The 19,309-nt window shown below is 46.3% G+C and overlaps 1 protein-coding gene across 6 annotated transcripts in view; it reads left to right on the plus strand.

Moving 5' to 3' along the window:
* Nucleotides 1-2,062: 2,062 nt before the first annotated feature.
* Sh3gl3 (SH3 domain containing GRB2 like 3, endophilin A3) overlaps nt 2,063-19,309 on the plus strand; it is a 123,095-nt gene continuing 105,848 nt past the window's right edge. The window contains exon 1 of one of the 6 annotated variants that reach the window (XM_021166940.2): nt 2,063-2,286. Coding sequence is in view for 2 of the 6 variants with exons in the window: in XM_021166935.2 (XP_021022594.1) it covers nt 2,242-2,286 (45 nt within the window). In the remaining 4 variants the exon portion in view is untranslated. Of the gene's footprint in view, nt 2,287-2,513; nt 2,583-3,402; nt 3,431-14,778; nt 14,798-19,309 lie in introns of those variants that run through there. The other 5 variants (XM_021166935.2, XM_021166936.2, XM_021166941.2 and 2 more) reach the window with 5 other exon arrangements.

Here is a 19,309-nt window from a genome sequence, read left to right on the forward strand (position 1 = left end):
TATAAAGGCAAGGCACAAAATCCAAGTCCTTGCTAGCTCAATATCTGCTTGTTATAAATAACAAAGAATAAAGTAAAATATTTTACTCTGAGAAGGAACCCTGAGTTTAAAAATGATAAACAGTCTACAAGTCTGCATTTGAATAAACCAAGAAGATAGATTTCCACAATTGATTTCCATGTAAGGAAACTCAACTATTCTATTGTAATGGTGAGCTTTCATTATCAACTTGACAGGATTTGGAGTCACCTAGAAGACACACTTCTGGATGCGCCCATGAGGGAGTTTTCAGAGAGCTTTAACAGGAGGGAAAACCTCCCTGAATGGCTGCCATTATCTCATGACTGCCATTAGCCCAAGACTGAACAGAAAGGGATGAAGGAGATAATGAGTTAGTTATAGTGTTTCTTCTCCCTGCTCACTGACTGTAGATGCAGTGTGACCAGCTGCCTCATGGCCCCTATGATCCCATGGCCCCCCACTGGAATTTGCCCCACTCCCCAGGGTGGAAAGGTCCATTCAAATTGGGATTTACCCCTCAAATCAGAACAAACCCAAATGAAATCTGCACAAACCTAATAAATCTATCAGCCATGGAAGAATGCCAGTCACCAGCTTCAAAAAGAACGTGACTCTCAAGGGGGCACGGGTTGAGGCTGTGCCCTTTAAACTTCTATTGGGCACAGAGGTCAGCAGCTGAACATCTCCTACCCAGCCACAGACTAGTCCAGGACAAGGGAGACCATCTTCCCCAAAACCTTTAGTGGGGAGGGGACAGCAGAGGAGACTGGGCATTTTGCTGTACTATTCTGACTCAGTGGTCACCACTGTCACACCACCTACCTCTGTCTGGTGTCAGTAAGCCCTTGGCTAGCTAGGACCAAGAGTGTTGAGTCACATTCAGTAACCTTGTCCCACCATTCACGCTTGTTAAGATAGCCACATCTTCTCCCATATCAGAGGCAGGGCACTGTTGATACCACACTTTCCTAGTCATTGTGAGCAAACCTAGGCATAGGGAGCTGTAGGCGTTCACCCTGTCACACTAGGGTGAAGCTCTGAGGAGTCAGGCAGGCCTGGGAGCCAGGCGCTGAGGCTTCTGGAGACATGCTGGAGACAAATAGAAGCCCGGATACAGGTGTGAACTGCAAGTGCTCAGGACGACAGGAGTGTTGATGATCCCAGACCCGATGACGCCGGGGAGCGTCCACAGAAAGTCATTTCTTTTAGGTAGAGACTGAAAGTTGGACAGTGTTCGTGTCGGTGTGAAGCATTGCTGAAATGGATTGAAGACATTAGGAGCCACGGGGCCTTTGAAAGGCCAGATTTAGGGAAAATAGTAGACGTGTAAGTGACACACGAATTAATGCAAAGCTCCCTTTCTGTGGCTGGGTTCTGTTCAGTAAGGACCTCTAGACCCTGAGGAAAGGATCTTGTGTAAAGGACTCTCCTGGAGACTGGTCTGAACAATTCTCTGGTAAGTAGTGGAATGGAAGGTCCTGTTTCTGGTATGTTGTAGACTGGCTCTTGGTGTGCCTGGTAAGAGGCTCAGCTAGCCTATGAGACTAGTCTGAGTTTATTAAATACATAACTCTCTCCCAGGGAGCCCCAAACTGCTCCGGCAGACTGGTTAAGAACACAAGTAACTTCCCACAAGCAGGTTTCTTCGTTTAACTACAGTTCCCGGTTCCTCTAGTGTTTCTTCTCTTCTTGAGAACACATCCCAGCGTTCCTTCCTCACAACACACGTCTATCTAAAACTCTCAGGGCTGGGGTTTGGGGAGTGGAGATCTTGCTACCAGTGAGCAAAATCAGGTTTTCCACCAAGTCCTTGAAGAGCAGAGAGACCTCGTGTCCAGAACAATCACAGAGCCAGCTGTATCCCAAGTCGTCCGAAAGAAGTCCTGAGAGGCTCTCCTTATCCCAGGAACATCCCACGGCCAGCCCTTCCACTGGTCCTCTTCTTGGCTCAAGAGCTCCTGGTCGCCACGCAACAATGAAGCGTGGGCGGTCCTAGAAGCTTCATTTGCATGCTGCCGAGGCTCGACCAATGGGCTGCGTTGGGGCCTCGAAACACGGTGTTGCTATCTGCGCGCGCGCCTATGCCAGTGTGACAGCGCCGTGGCCGTGGCCGTGGCCGTGGGGCGCGCGGGGACCGCCCGGGGTGCCCGCTCCGCTCAGCGTCCGGGCCGCGTGGCCCGGCGGAGCCCCGAGACCACCCCCGGGCGGGGCGCCGCCGCGATGTCGGTGGCTGGGCTCAAGAAGCAGTTCCACAAAGCCAGCCAGGTAGGGAGGCGCGCGCGAGGGGTTTCTGGAGGCGGCGTCCCCAAGGGGTTGCGGGCCATGGACTCGGGGTCTTCATCGGCTTCCTTCGGGCTGGGTTTCTGGTCGCCTAGGAGGGCGCGGGGGCGGGTAGCGGTCGCGCGCTCTGGGCTGCGCGTGTTGGTGCCTCCTCCCCCGAGTCTCGGGTCTCCCGCTGCGCCCTGGCGGTTGTAAATCTGAGCAGTTTGGCTGGCAAGGGATCGGAGGTGGTGGGCTTGGGGATGAGCGCCCGGAGGAGAGCCTTTGGGACCAAGACCGTGGTAGGCCTCCCTCCTGCCCCGGAATCTCTCGTCTGTCCGTTGGGACCCCCCCCCCAACCCCCCGCACCCAGGACGCTCTTCTTGCGCCCTGGCTGGGACCCGGCAGTCTCTGTTTTGGCTTTCCCGGGGTTGGGGCTCATCGCTGTGGTCCTTCCCTTGCCGGCCGTCTTCACTGGGTTGGTTCGAGGTTGGCACCAGGCTCCTGCTCTCTCAAAGAGACAGTGTGATGAGGAGACCCAAAACACACACGTAAACAAACCAAGCTAGACACGCCTCCGCGGAAGAGGATGGCAGGTGATTCAGAAGCTTCTAGGCGGTGAAGACAGGGCATTTGGGGATTAAGCTTGAGAAAGGATTGTGTCTATGGATTGTTATAGGAAAAGGAGGGCTTTCTGAGCAGAGGAATCTGGAAATAGGGACACAGGAAAATGTGTGTGTGTGTGTGTGTGTATCACAAGCAAATTTGCTTTCTAACACTATACTCTTCACCAATGGTAGAGCCTATGTTGTAAAACCTGTTCACCAGCACCTGCGGAATTGTTGCCATGCCCTCATTTCCTTCCCAGCTCAGTTTTGCTGAAACCCAGGTGGACTTCATTGTATCTTAAGTCCACGTCGGTGGCAATGTCCCACTCAGGCTTTTCCTTCATATCGATCTTGAGATTGCAGCTGGCCTTAGAAAAATCTTTTTTTTTTTTTTTCTCTAATCCAGGCGGAAAGACACTGCTAGTCCCTAAGTCACAGCTGGTCCACAAGGAAGCTAAGTGATGGCTGTTCTCAGCAGGGGACATAGGACGGACAGTGATGCTATTCAGGATGATAGAAATCCTGGAGGAGGGCCCTGCTGGGTGAGAGCAGAGATGGTGGATTCGTTGTTGGATCTATAGTACTTACAAAAGTCTGTGGGATATTTCAGTTGTCATTGGCCTTTGGGCCATTGGCATATCTTATTCTGGAGTGTCTAAGTGATTTGGGGGAAATTCCAATTAAAATGAACATTTAGGGAGAGCTGAGGCTAGTGGAGTCACACACAGTAGTATATAAAGAGAGACTCTAGGGGGCGCTATACTCACTACAGGCACTGGCCACATTTGGACAGTGTTTAGCCCAAGTGCTTGCAGGGCAGTGAGCACTCCATACATGTATGTGTAATAAATGGACAATAGTGGGTTCAGAAGCAATAACTGCTATCACAAGATCATGGGAGGGGGCAGTCGAGTCATACAGAGGGTGGGTAAGCTGTCAGCTTCTACTTCTTTGGTAATGCTAGAGCAGTCAGGAGACCCAGAGTCTCTGTGGGCAAGGCCATGCTTGAGTAACTGCTGGCCATGATTGTCACATTGTTGTGCTTAGCCCTAGCAAAAAGTGAGGCACGCGCATGCTCTCTCTCCCCCCACTTCTTGGATATGGACTTTATAGGAGCAGCCTTGTGATCACACAGACTGAGTCGTTAGGCGCTTCAGGATGGCTTCTGACCATGGAGCCGAGTGGGTGGTTGAAATCGTTGGACGTTACTGGATTTGGGGAAGTATACTTTGTCAGGAGGCTTGGTTCTATTCTTTACAATCAATCAAATCAAACTAGCAGGAGACCTTCCAGGGGTCACCATTGTCCTTGGGGCAGGTGTGTTCTTACCTAGGCTCTGCGCTTTTTCTGCCTGTCTCTGAAATACTTCGCACTTCATTTGACCAGAGAGAATTGACACACTCTCTCCGGACTTACCACCATGGTGGGATTAAGAGTGCCTGACAGATAAGTTTCAAACCTGTTCTAGATATTTCCCTACTCCCCGCTCTTCTCTCCCCCACATCCAGGTCTTACATAGCCCAGCCTAGCCTCAGAGCGGCTACACAGCCAAGCGTGATTGCAAGCTTCTGGGACCCCACTTCTACCCCTCCAGGGCCCAGGATACAAGAGTTTACACTGAGCTGAGGACTGAACCCAGGGCTCCACGCATGCCAGGCAAACACTCTCCTGTCTGAGCCGCATCCCCACCCTCAGACTTCTAGAACTCTTTCTTAGAAATTATGCAGTACAACCAGCTTGGAGAAATTAGGTTTTGTTTAATTTAATACAAGGGAGCAGAGTAATAAAGAATGCCAGATGTCCTCCAACAGCGTCTCCACAGCGGGCTTTAATTCGTTTGGAGCTTTCCCAGGGCAGGGAAAGGGAGTCCCGAATGACATCAGTGGCTAATAATTCCCAGGGATTCAAGGCTGGCTCCTTGCCATGATCAGTTCTGCAACCTTGGGAATGTGACTTAACTCAACTTGGCCTCCTTGGCTTTCTCTCTGCATGATGGATGAGAGGATTCACAGGTCGGGCCCTGTGATGAACATGATCGCACAATGTCTGCAAAACTCTTGAGTATACTAAAAAAACTGAACTGTGTGATTTTTAAAAGCGCATGTGTGCTGTGTAGTGTGTGGGCGTCTGAGGAGGCCAGAGGGGAGCACTGGATCCCCTGGAGCTAGTAGGGTTCTAGGTAGTTTTGAACCACCCAGTGTGAGTACTGAGAACTGAGCACTGTATGTACTGTGTCCACTGCACTGGAAGAGCAAAGAGCTTTTAATCATAGAACCATCTCTCCAGTCCCTTGATTGTACACTTAAATAAGCTGCATAGTATGTGAGTTGTAAGTACACATGCAGGCGCACACACACACGTGTGTGTACATATACACACCCACACATGCACACACAAGCAGGTACACACATGCATAAAAGAGAGAGACCATCCATCCATCTAGATATTGTGTATGTGTATCTCAGTTCTGAAATCCTTAAATATTTTACTTAAAATGTTTCAGACAAAGACAAAAACAATAGGGACCTTTTAGAAGTAAGGGAGTCTGGACCATGGCAGGGTAAAATGACTGAATGCCCTGGCTACCTGCCCCTCCTTTCCTGACCCTATCCCTGTCATTGAGGAACAGAGCCCTTGGTTTCCCAGAAGATGAGCTGTCAGCCCTGGACATGATGCCTCATTGTGCCAGGTTTCTTGAGTTTGTCAGTAAACACTTTTCAAACTCTTTACCAAAGTTTTAAATAGAACCAGTTGTTCTGCAGGGCTGAGAGTGGAGTTGGTGGAAAGCAGTGCAGAGTTCAGAGCTGCCCCTGTGGCTTCTTGCTAAGTACAGCACACGAGCAATAAAGAGATGCTCTGGTCATGCATCTGTGCGCTCATCCACTGAGTCTGGGTGCTCGGGCCTGGATGCTCTCCTAACAGCTGCGTTCTTTTCATTCCAGGACCTTCTGACCTCCCAGGGGCTTGAGTCATAGTCCCATGGAAGCCCAGGAACCAGTATCATAGGCCCCATGTTGAATTTACTTCTTTGGGCTTTTATTGTGACATGACCTAACAACATCGTAGGAGATGAGGAAGTCCTTAAGTTAGCTTTTTGGTAACGCATTCTTTCTCTTTTAATGCATCAAGTTCAAAAAGGCTGAGTGTCCATAAGGTCCACGTGTCCCTGACAAATCCCACACTGCCTGTGCAGGCTGGCCATTTATGGGCAAATGCTTCAGGGGAAGATGGCCCTGGTGAGTGATAAGCTGCTCTAGGGAGACAATGAATGTCTTTTGTTTCACTTTCTCATTAGAGAAAAAGATAAAAATGCACTTTGAAAAATCCATAATGATTTATTCTTTCTCTTAGATGCATTGGAAAATATATTAAAGATCAGACATTCTTGCTATCTTTTCACACAGACTGTTTGACAAATTAATCCATAAATCTGAACACTTCAGTTTGAAAGCCAGGGTCCTAGAGTGGATGTCCAAACCAAATTGATTAGGAGTTTGTTGTTTCTTTTTTGTTGTTGTTGTTTTGTTTTTTGTTTTTTAAATAACTAAAAGATCCAATATAACTCAAACATTCTTTACATTTCCTTCTATAAAGTAAAAATATTACCCAGGGCGTCCTTTGGGATTTAGCTGTAGAGCACACTGGAAACCAGAGTTTCTCCCTGGTTAGATGAGCTTTTTAGTTTTATTAAGTACGTTGAATGCAATTGTATTTTCCAACACTAAGTATGTGAAGGGGTGTGTGCCGTGTGGGAACAGGATGACCCGGAAAATAAAGTCCTTAGTAGACAGAATGGATAGAATACTTTATTCAGCTAAGTGGCAGGTAGACATATGGTGGATGTTGGAGCTCAGCTGAGTGTGGGCAGTTAGATTGTGTGCACCTCTGCGTTCCTGACATCGGGAAGTGCATGGGCTGGGAGGCTTCATCCTGGAGCTGCCTTTAGACTCCTGCTGTTGATGCCCCTCTGAAACAGCCTTTTGTTGGCCCTTCCCTTGTAGCTGCCCAGCTCCTCACAGGCAGACTGCAGTGCCCACCTGCAGGCCTCCAGGCCACTCATGGTGGCATCGTTCACCCAGTTCCTGGTTCTCTTTCCTTTTCAGTTTCATGCAACCTAGTGTGGTCCCTAATTCTTTATATAGGTGAGGATGACCTTGGATTTCTGACCCTCACCTCCACAGTGCTGGGGTTATAGGCCTGCACCATCCTGCATGGTCCCGGAAGACCCCTCTCTTCAGTGTTGACTCTTGTTGCTTTCCTGGGTTGCTCTCTGCCAGTCGGTCGGTAGCAGAACTGTGGCTGTTTCAGGCTGTGACGTGGGTCCTCCCTGGTGAATCTGATAGGTGAGTCATAGCTGCTCATTCCTGTCTCTGCTCTGGGCCACACTTCAGTAGTCCAGAGGTCCTGTTTGCTCATGTGTGGGTGTTTTTCTGCTTCTCTTTGTGTAACAAGGAACAAAATACAGGTGGCTAGTTGCTTTACGGTGCCTCCCAATCCTGTCATTTTCATTGTCTTTGGGGCTGTAGCTGCATCTCTCTTCACATTTCTTTCCTCTCAGGTCATTCTTATCAACATGTAGATATGAGTTCTCCTATCTCAAAAAAAAAAGAGAAAAATCCTCCTTTGGCCCAGCCCCTCCCTCGACTTTCTTTGTATCCCCTCTCTCTTATCAGCAGGTACACTCCCTCTTGGTTTCTGTCACATACTTTCTTTTCAGGCCTTTCCAACTGAGTTGTCTCCTGTGCTTTGAGGCCATGCATGTTTGGGTCTTAAGTGTCCTTCAGTCTGATAGTCACTTCCACACTGGAACTCTGTGTAGCATTTGACCCATTGCCTGAAGATAGCACCTGCCAGAGTTCTTCCACGTTCAATCAGCCAGCTGATCCTCCAGTCTCCGTTAATAGCTCTTCATCCTTCGACTGCACAGCACTGCTCCACGCTTGTGCTCCGGCTCCTGTTTTCTAGACTTGCAGTCTTTCGAGGAGGCTTGCCCACATTTATATACTCTTTCGAGGAGGCTTGCCCACATTTAAATACAGTATGTCCTCTGATGAATCTCAACATTGTATTTCTGGTTCAGACATAAATCAATGTTACCTTCCTCTCAGATATTAGGGTTGAGATAGGAAAACGGGAACTTTTGTCTGTGTCCTCTTGCCTTTTTCTACTGGTGACCTCAGATGTCTGCTCTGTCTCTTAAGTAAAACAAAGCGCATCACAGGAGTTTATTGGCGTGCTCTTCCTCCTGGCTTTGCTGTGAAAGTGTATCCTTAATTTAATGGCTGTTCTCCGTCACTGCTGCTGCCGATCTGCTCTGGTCATTTTCCCTGCCCCCCGGCTGCAGTAGCTTCCTAACACATTGTTAGACCTCTGTGTCTGCCCTCCTACGTACATCTGTTCACTCACAGTGCCAGGATGCTCTTCCAAAGATATAGCTCGAGAAAGCAGAAGACTGAAAACGTTGGAGGAGACAGGAAGCTATCTGTTGGTGGGAATATATTTTTTAAAAGCCACTGTAGAGAACAGTGTGGAGCTGTTATGTTATCCCCTCTGGGTGTATAACCAAAGGAAGCAAAAGCACTGTGCTTAAGAGTCACGTGCACATCTGTGCTTATTGTGGAGTTTGTCACAAGAGCTGCAGAATCAACGTAGGTACTTCTCAGTGCGTGGATGGATAAAGGAAATGTGACACACAATGGATTATTATACAACCGCAAAGAAGAAATAAAGTCCTGTCAACTGTAGTAAAAAAAAAAGACACAACTGTAGTGTATTTTGTTAAGTGAAATAGAAAAGCAGGTTCATGCTGTATCCACTGAAATACCATATAAAGTCTATGAATATGTTCAGTTAATATATGCTATAACAGAACCATCTCTAAGGCCATGTTAGTCTAGCGACATGTCTTCATTGGCTTCTATGTGAATATAAAAATAAAGCAAACTTAAAATGTTAGTTTTCACTCTGCTAGTTTCTTTGCTCTTAATGTCTGTCTGATATTAATTTAGCTAATCAGCTTTGCTTTGATTTCAGCCTGCCTATAATCCAATATTTGAAGTATGTTGCTTGGTCAAAGTGCAGTCAGAGTTTGTGTTGGTTGTTTTGCTATGACAAAACACCCAGTAAAGACTATTCAAGAAAGGAAAGGTTAATTTTTGGCTCACAGTTTCAGAGGGAGTTCAGTTCCTCACAGGAGACAAGCATGGTGGTCAGAATGGCTCCTTCTATAGTGGTAGAAGCAGTGAAAGGCAGACACTCACATGGTGCTAGCCAGGAGCAGGTCCAGAACCCTAGATGATTGGCACTTTCAAAGGCAAAGCCTCCAGTGACCCACTTCTCCCAGCCTGGCCTGACTTCCTAAAGTTTACATAGCCTTCCAAACACACTGCAGTCTGAGGGTAAAGTATTCAAAACTGAGGGGAACATCCAAATTTAAACCCTAACTGTCATGCTTCGTTAATATGCTCTTCCAGTCTGTTCTTTAAGTGTTATATTTAGGCCATTTACATTTAATGTAATTATTTACATGCTTTGACTAAAGGCTGCCATTTTACTTATTTTTATTTGTTGGCTCTGTTTTAAATTTATTTTCTTTTTAACTTCACCTTTCGCTGTGTTAAAGATTATTTAAATTCTTTCTGGTGTTTTCATATGGATTTTTTTTTATAGATTGATAATGACTATTATAAATGTAAACTCATCACAGTATACCAATATTGTCATTTTAACAGTTAAAAATGAATATAGAAAGCTTCCTTCCCTTTATTTCCCATCTCTTCCTGATTTACAGTATAATTACATTAATTACATCCCCTCCTCACGAGGGGCACATGAAGCACTGTTATAATTTATTCTTTAACCGTCAAAGTCATTTAAAAATCTCAAGAGGATAAGCATTTTCTTTGCTTACTGAGTTCTGTCTTCCTTTCTGTGGTTCCAAGTTTCTTTTTATTATTTCCTTTCTTTGTTTAGAGAACTTATTTTTCAGCCATTCTGTCAGTGTAAGGGGCTGGTGGCAAGCTCTTCATTGTCTTTGATCTGGGAATGGCTTTCATTTTCCTTTACTGCTGCAGGATTTTTGCTGTGGATGGATGACCTGTAGTGGTGGTTCTTGCTGCTCATGGAAACTGTTGTATCATTTTCTTCTGACTTCCATGATGTGAAATTAAATAAGCAGGAAGCCATCCGCTGAGGCTGTGCTTTGAATTCCTGCATGAGCCACACCATTACAACTCACAACAAATCCATCCCAGAGTATAATGCCAAGACTTTGGCCAGCCACAAACAGACAGCACACTTTGCATTGCCAAACAAGGAAGCTGCCGGTCTGACTTGTCATCTGGCTGCTGTGTTTTGCTTTGAAAGCTCAGCTCACACTGCTGGGGAAGCATCTCTGCTCACCTCTCCTGGTCCTGAGTGCTGCTGCCCTGTTGTTCCTGCCTCAAAGGTGTTTTATTCTTCCATTTCTTGACATTTTTATCTATGAACTGTATAAAATGGATGGGCTTCACTGTGAGATTTCTCATACACATATAGAATGGGTTTTAATTGTTTCCCCATCTTCCCTCCTGTCAGTATCCTCCCTTCCCCCAAATGGTCCTTCTGCTTTCATGCCTCTTTAAGTCTAGCTTAACATGAGGATCTCTAGCTCTACTTACTTTCCTGAAAATGGAATAATTTTATTTTATTTCTTCTGTGGCTGAATAAAACCCCATGGGATGTGTGTATCACATTTCCTGTTTTCAGTCTTCAGTCATTGGATACTTCCTAGACTGGTTCTGTGTAGATATTTTTGTGACATGTGAACCCAGAGTCCTTTGTGAATATAGACCTGGCAATGGTCTATTTGGATCCTATAGCAGGTCAGTTTTAAGTTTTGTTGAGCAGCCTTCATAGTGATATATATGTATAGTACCTGGACCAATTTACATACCCACCAATGACGCAGTAGGGGTCTCCTCCCCCGCTGACTCTTCACACCTTCATCTGCTCTTGTGGGCATTTCTTTTCTTGACAATGAAATTTTCTTTTCATTTTGTTCTGAGTAGGATGAGGTGGAAACTAACTGTAGGCTTTATCTGCATTTCCCTGGTGGCTAAGGATGAGTGAACACTTTTCATCTTGGTATCTGTGTCAAGTTAATCTCTTGACTGTGAGTTCTGATCTGGTACAGTTTGAGTCACTTAGGTGTTATTTCTGTTTCTGCTTTCAAGTTGTTTTTGGTTTCTTTAGGTTTTTGTTTTTTGTTTTTTTGAGATAGGGTTTCTCTGTGTAGCCCCGGCTGTCCTGGAACTCACTCTGTAGACCAGGCTGGCCTCAAACTCAGAAATCAGCCTGTCTCTGCCTTCCAAGTGCTGGGATTAAAGGCGTGTGCCACAACTGCCTGGCTGGTTTCTTTAGTTTTAAGATGTTTGATTATGGTGTGTCTTGGTGCAGGTTTCATCTTTATCCTGTTGGCTGTTTACTTGGCTTGTTGAGTCAGTAGGCTGTGTCTTCTGCCAAGTTTGGAATTTTCACTTGCCATCTTTGAGAGTTTAACAGCCCCGTTCCCTTTCTCCTTTCCTTCTGGGGCTCCAATGACATGAATATTAAATGTTTTGTTATCATCTTCCATGTCCCTGGGGCTGTCTTCTTTTCTCCCAGCTTATTTTCTGTCTGTTGTTCAGGTTGGGGAATTTGTACCACCCTGTCTCATCTCATACTTCATGTGTTTCCTGCACACACAGTTTTAAATTCTGACTTTTCAATCCTTGCATCTTATTTACATCATCTATACATACACATCTTTGCTGAGATGTCTTCTTGTTCACTTGTTCCAAGTGTTTGACAATTACCTGTGCCCCTTTACGCATTGATGCTGTAATTGTAATGTCGCTGTCATCCTGGTGTTGGCATCTAGTGATTGTCTTTCCTCATTCAACTTGAACTTCCTTGGCTCTTGGAATGAATGATTTTCTAAAATATTGAAATATGAGGATTTGGCTATAGCGAGACTCTGGCTCCTGCTCAGATGTCTGTGATTTATTGGTTGTATTTGACACTGCTGTGGTCAGGAAGGGAATGTCACTGTCATGTTCCTTCTAGGGGGAAGAAGGCCCAGGTTCCTGTCCAAAACTCTGCTTGCCTTAGAAATAGGAAGAGCTCTTTTGTTGCTGAAGGCCTGGGGCTTCTGATGCCCACAGGCCTCACTTACGCCTCTCTGTCTGGGAGGGTGGGGGTACTTTGTCACTGCTCCCACCTGGTCTCACCCTGGTCTCACTGTGGAAGGGATGGCCTCATTACCCTGGATGAACTGACTCTCTTATCAGCCCATGTGACCTACTCCCCTGGACAGGAGGGCGGGAAACTCATTGCCACCACTAGAAATGGAAGTTGAGTCCCCCAAATGGCCTTTACTGTTACTAAGGTGAGGAAGGCAGGTTTTTACTGTGTTGAGGATGACAGTATCAGTTTGTCTACACTGACACCAACCCGTTCACAAGAGGGGACAGGGATAAATACGTCATTACATTTGGCCAAATGTGGATGTCTAGTCTTCCTCTTATCCTTCACTGAGGTCAATTGTGGGGCCATGGATCTGTCTGTCTATCCATCCACCCACTTACCTACCTAAACTAATATCTATGTATCTATGTATTTATCTATCTATCTATTGTCTCTTATCTATTTAACATCTATCTCTCTACCTACCTACCTACCTACCTATCATCTGTCTACCTACCTACCTACCTACCTACCTATCATCTGTCTACCTACCTACTTACCTACCTATCATCTGTCTACCTACCTACCTACCTACCTATCATCCACCTATGATTTATCTTTATCTTTCTTCCCTTTCTATGTGGTGTGGCCCTAGGGAAGAGTTACACTCTAAGTGTTGTCTGCCTCTCTAGCTGGGCACTTGTTCACTCTATGGCTGAGAGAGAACAGGCCTCCTCCTCCTCCTCTTCCTCCTCTTCCTCTTCCCCTTCCTCCTCCTCCTCCTCTTCTTTCTCTTTCTCCTCTTCCCCCTCCCCCCTCCTCCTTCCCCCCTCCTCCTAAGAACACTATTTCTCTAAGCTCACTGGCATTTTTAGGTTGCCAACTTTTTCAGCTCCAACACTGAGGGAACTCACTAACATGCCATTGGCGGGGGGTGGGGGGTGGCAGGTATGTTCAGTGTCTTTGGCCAGTATATTTATTGTCTTCTCTTTAAGTCATCTCGTGTTTGAGCTGTAGACAGTGCGCAGAGCTTTAGTTATAGGCACTGGGAGGAATTTGGAAAGTACATCTACTCCATCTTTATGAAATAGAAGTCCTTCATGTCATCTGATTTTAAGTCCCTTCTTGTTGGGTGTTGGATCATTTCTTGTCCTGTTTACTCTTTATGATGTCATAAGCCCCCCCTCCCCCCCGCTTGACAGTGAGTACTCTGGAAGCTGTTTTCTAGTGTTGCAGGAGCCTGACACACAGTAGGTACTTAGGAAGCTGTCTGCTGGTGTCCCATGAGCATCCAGGGCCTACTTCTGATTCTTCTAGGCTACAGTTTGCTGAAGTCTTCCTCATTTGGGGAGAGAGGTCTTCAAAGTCTTAATTTTTAGATAAGATGTCCTAGTTTTGAAATATTTAGAAGTTTAATTACAACTTCTAAAAAGCTGTGGGTGCTGAAAGATAGTGATGAACGATTACTGTCCAGTGTCATGTTCTTGGGGCCAGTCCTTCCTTCAGCCTTGAGGATGAGAGTGGCTTTGAGTCCTTTATGCACAATGTGCTTTCTTGTCAGGTTTGGGTAGATGATGCGCACGGTGTTGGCAGTACTTTTGCTCAGGAGCTAAAATGGATCCCTGCAGAGATAGACGGCTCTCGGCCTTCTATGGGGATGTTCCTAGAAAACTTGTTGAGCCTCTTCTTGTGTGAAGAGCTTGGTGGCATTTGTCTAAGACTGTGACACGGTCAGGGAAAGGGGCCTGTGGACCTGACAGTCCTGAGAGGGTGTGACAGTGGGAGACCGACTTTGACAAGAGTGGGCAGCCTCACCCAGCTGTGTAAAAGCGAGCAGGACATGAAATAGAACTCAGTAAGACCGTGCTCGTAGTGACCTGTTTAGGAATATTTTGAGACAGGATGCAAGAATAGGTAGTTTGTCTTAAGGCAGATCGAATGCTACCCTGTGTGGTCAGTCCTTTGAACATTCATTGTCTCAGAAGTGAAAGTGACATACGTATAACAGAACTTAGTTTCATGTGACTCATAAAATTTGGTAAAAGGAAGTTAATCTCCATTCTTGAACATGATCCCTGCTGGATTCCTACATTCCACATTGGTGTTTTAGAGCCAAGGCATTTTCTGTGAAGAGGCATCCTGGCCATAACTCATAGAAGCCGTAGCAATGGCTCATTAAGATTTGTGCTTGGTCTGACAGCTGAGCATCCTTGAGTAGGGGTGATGCTGTCTCCTGGACAGCAAGGATGGATGTCTCCAACACCACAGCATCACCACTTCCACTTGTTTTGCTTCTCTGCTGGGGATGGAGGCCCAGTGGGCTCTGAAGAAATGGAGACAGGGTCACTGGCAAAACAGAGGGCTTTCTCTTTCCTTGTCTTTTCCTTTGCCCCTGGCTAGGCATTGTTGAACCAAATGTGCCCATCACCCAGTTCTCTTCTGTTAATGTTGATAGAGAGCTTGAGTCTCATAGACTGCCAGGCTGTATTTAAATGCTTCTTGATCTTACAGGGCTACGAGGGGTGATTGGCGCTGGCGCATCTGGAAAGGGGTTACTAATTGACCTACCAGCTGGCTGTGAAGACCACATTACTGAATGGGCTAAGAGCTTTGACGATCATTGTGAGGGGCAGGGCATAGAGCAACCAGGAGGACATTCGGAATCACAGTGTGGGAAAGTAGGTGTCCTGGAAGAGTGAGGACACGTAAGTGTGACTTTGGAGAGTAACTTTAATTTTCCCTGGGGTTTGGCTTCCTTATCTAGAATTAGGAGCATTATGGGACCAATATCTGAAATCATTCCCAGGGTTCATTTATTGAGTGCCTTTTGTTTATGCTGACTATAGTAGGTAGTGACAAACGCAGTCTTCACAGCTGTCTGCTACAACGATTCTCATAGTTTTAATAAATGATGGTGGAGAAGAGACTTGACTAATGTCCAGGGAGTGCCAGGACTAACATACTTCCTTCCTTTGACCCTTAAATGTATCCAGTGAGCCAGGTCAAGGGTCATTCTGGAGTTCACAAAGCTTTTTCATCTCGCTGCAAAGGGCTCTCCCTCTGCTGATGTTCCTTGTTATCATGAGCGTGTGATTTCTAGGGACAAAAGAACACAGGCCCGTGAGTTAATCTTCCCAGGGACAGAGAAGACCACTTTCCACTGTCTGCTTTTTGTGTTCACAGTTGCTTTTAAATAGAGCTGCATCAGAATCCATGAATCTGTGTGCTAGTGTGCATTTCATTCCTTGCCCCAAGTTTGCAGGTGACCCATGGGGCTTAGGGAAATAAATACTTGGTGAGCATTTGACGTCACAGTGCATGGAGCCATTCTCTCCTGCTTATCTGCATCCTTGGGAGATGGTGTGTGTGGTCACCCATGCCGCCTTTACCTTCTTCCCTGACCCCTTGACTGCTCTTAGCTTTGAAACCAACAGCTTTTCCCTAAGCAGTCATTAGAGACCCGCAGACCGAACTATCGATCTTGTCTAGAATCTACAATATTCTTCCTTCTTGGTTGTTTGTGTAGTTTCTCCTTCCAGCGTCACCTTGATTCCTCACTATCACTTGCTCTGACCCACGTGGGTGCTGCCTAGCTGAGTAGTCCTCCCCCCCCACACCTGCCCATCCCCCACACATCCGCCCATCCCCTACAGAACGCCCCAGTGTCACAACCACGTGGCTCCTGTCTAAGAGCACTGTGCTCTGTTGCTATTAGAGTCCATCTGATATGTTCTTCCATCCACACCCAGGATTCACCTCCATGGCCTGGGTAGACACTCTAATTTCACATCTGGGCACATTTCTAGCTGTTTGTAGCTACCCTCTCCTTGGCTAGCACTCATGCCTACACCAGCTTCACCCCCACTTCATCCTCTAGAAGCCCCGTGCCCATTCATGCCTTTGCCTGTGTGGTTACTTCTGCTTAGAACCCTCCCTCTTATTTTCAAAGCCAGGTTTAGCTTAACTGTCATTTTGTACTCATTCTCTTTTTGTCCCCAAATCTGTGGTTCCCCACTGTTCCCTGTCCCCCAAGCCTGGTACACATATGGATAATGACAGCGTTTGTTATAGAGAATTCGTCTCAGACTTTCCTTCCAGACCTCGTAAGCTGCCTCTCACAGAGAGGCCTTCAGACAGACTTGCTATGTGCCTTGCGACTGTTTCTGTGTGTGTTCTCCCTTCACAGCTGAGCGTATACCTCTTAGAGAGACCACAGGGTTCCAGATTCCTGCTGGCTGAACCCTCACATGTGCCAGGATGAAAATTCACATTTTTTTTCTTTTTCAGTTTTATATATAATGTGGACATTTAATTTCTTTTGTGATCGGCTTTTTATAAGTGAAGAAGTAGGAGACAAAAAAACTCCTACTTATTCAGGAAAAATGTTTTGCAGTGACCCAGTCATTGCCTGGGTCTTCATGATTGTACTCATTAGTCTAACTTTGCAAAACTGCTGTGCAGAATGTTCCAGAGGCTGCAAGGTCTCCTTAAATCCTTACAGTAACTGTATCAGAATGGCGCTTGATGGCCCTCCCCCTGTAGGACAGGGTTACCTAGAACCCACTCAAGGTCACAGCTGGGAAGCGTCATTCCAGGACTTGGGGACAGCCTGCATGGTTTCAAAGCCAGCGCAGGACACAGGAGCACTTGTCAGAGCTCTCTGCTGGCCTCTTCTTTGCAGTGCTGATTCCTCGAACAAATGTAAGGTCACCTGAGCCAGCCGCCACCTGTCTGCTCTCTGTATGCTACTGAAGAGGTTCCAGTAAGACTGTTGCCTGCTCAGTTGCACAGCCCTTCAACCCAGAATGACCTTTTCTCTTTCTTTTAATGGTTGGAAAACACAGAATACCAATATTGAGAGACCCATGATAATACTATGAAATTCAATTTTTTTGTGTCCATTGATAAAGTTTCCCTGGGACCCACCATGTTCATTTGCTTGTGCTTTGTACTACACGGACAGCTGAGTACTGTGAGAGATGGAGTGGGGAAGTGGGAGGGATGAACTCTGTTCTTTGATCTATGTATCCCCCGGGTGGGGATCAGCTCAGAGAAAGTATCCATCTATCCCCCTACTTTCCCGTCATTTCTTCAAGGTGAGCTCACTCAAATTCCTGTCTTCTAAGTGTCTGAGATAAAACATTGGTGCTAATTATATTCACTCCATGGGCCTCAGAGCACCGAGCCATATTCTTCCTATTAAACACCAACTTGGCACCCATTGGTCCAGTTCTTCCCTTCCCCTCTGCCAAGTGTCTGGTAACCACAATTCTCTTGTCTCAGCCTGAGATAAATGATTTCAGATTCATCTCACAAATGACTTTATACAATACAGTGCTTGCCTTCTGTGCCTGGCTTCTTTCTCTTAGCATGATGTCATTGAGATCCATGCATGCTGTCACAGAGGGCAGCAAGTCTCGCCTCTTAGGGTGGCAGCGTATTCCACGGGGTGTCTGTACCACATTTTCTTTCTCCATTGTTTTCTGACTGGACATGTAAACTGATTCCTGTCTGACCCTTGTGAACAGAGTTCAGTAAATACAGGGGTTCTGTTGGCTCCTCAGTGTGCTGACTTCAGTCCCTTTGCACCCAAAGTGCACCTTTGTACCTGCAGTGGCCTGCTGGAAGGTGCCACCGAGGGACCCTCACAGCGTTCTCCACAAGGCCCGAAAGAGCCTCATTCTCCACATCTTCGCCTGCATTTCCTTTTTTATCTTTTTGAAAGTCCGCTTCAGTCCTTTTACTTTTACGCTATTATTTTATCCTTCTGTTCCTTTGAAGTCTGTTGATAGAAATTCATGTTTCTGCACTTGAAAAGCAGGGACAAACTCCACGTTTATTGCCAAGAGGATGAAGACCCCTCGCCTGGTGACTGTAGGTTTCATCGCTCCAAACTCTCTCAATGAAGGTACTACTCTCTCCACTTTGAAGATGGGGAAACTGAGGCATGCGGACATTATGTAACTGGGCCTGTCTTGTACAGCGGTGGTGTCTGAGCTCAAGCCTTCTCTTTGCTGCTCTCTCTCACTGTGGCTGAGATGGTGTTAGCCTTTGGAGTAGTTGATCACACGCAGCAGATGACTTTGGGAGCTGAGGCATGACACCAGAGGACAGGTGGCTCTGGATCTCAGTCATTTGTCAGTTTTCTTTGTTGAGGTGGCATGCCATGGAAGCTCCTTCCACACTCCTCCTGCTGTTCAACACCGTTTGCTTCAGAAATGGCCTAATTCTTTCACCTTTGGCTTGAGTTCCATTAAAGCAGAAGAGACGCCCAAGGATTGAGATTCCAGGTCGGCAGAGGAAGTAATGCAGTGAGTGTTTCTCTCTTGGCCTGGTTCTCAGAGGACACACCTGTCCCTAGTGATGGCTGTCCCAGCACAGCTCGATAGCCCTTAGAGACCAAAGGCCTGATTTTTTTTTTTTTTTTAATATTGAAATCATCTCTGGTGTGTGTGATTTTGGTTGTGTTTAAAGGAATCTTGGTTTCGCATCTCCTCTCACAGAACAGTCTTGGATTTGATATTTCCTAGTGGAGACAGTTCTCTTGAGAGAAAAATACTGCAAAAGCCAGTAGAGTGATGTTGTTTCCTGTTGCATTTCTGGTAGTCTATTTATTAACTTTCCAGATTTTATCCCCAAAGATTATTTATATCAGGTCCTCCCTTGTCCCCATCTCCCTGGCAACCCTGGGTATTATTCTTTTTGAGTCTCTGCTGTAGCTGGACGTTGAGAAACACTTGATTTGTCTTTGGTGTTACATGGGCACCACCCATCCAAGCAACGAGAGGTTCTCCAAAGAGAACGAATTTGTCTGGCGACAGACACTGCAGTGTAAAATCATACGCCGCAGTCCACAAAGTGCTCAAAGCAAGCGAGGCAAGATACTGTGGAAACAATGCTTCCTGGTTACAAGGATGGGTAATGTGACGGACAGGCTGTTGCTGAGCAGACAGAAGTGCCTGAAGCATCCAGTGGGTATGGCTGTAGTTGCAGGTGTTGGCGTCAGGGCTGTGGCTTTGGCAGGCTCCTCTGTGATAACCCTTCTTGTCAGACATATATGCCTGAGTTCCCCTCCTGTAGAGTCTCCTGCCTCTGTTGGTTGCTAAGGTTCAGGGCTGCAGCTCTGCTTTAGTTGTGGTTTTCCTGGTGCAGAACATAGACTTTTCTTTAGTGCCTTCTCTTTTTTTTTTTTTTTTTTTTTTTTTTTTTTTTTTTTT

The sequence above is a fragment of the Mus caroli genome, chromosome 7, assembly GCF_900094665.2.
Source record: "Mus caroli chromosome 7, CAROLI_EIJ_v1.1, whole genome shotgun sequence".
Taxonomy (NCBI): domain Eukaryota; kingdom Metazoa; phylum Chordata; class Mammalia; order Rodentia; family Muridae; genus Mus; species Mus caroli.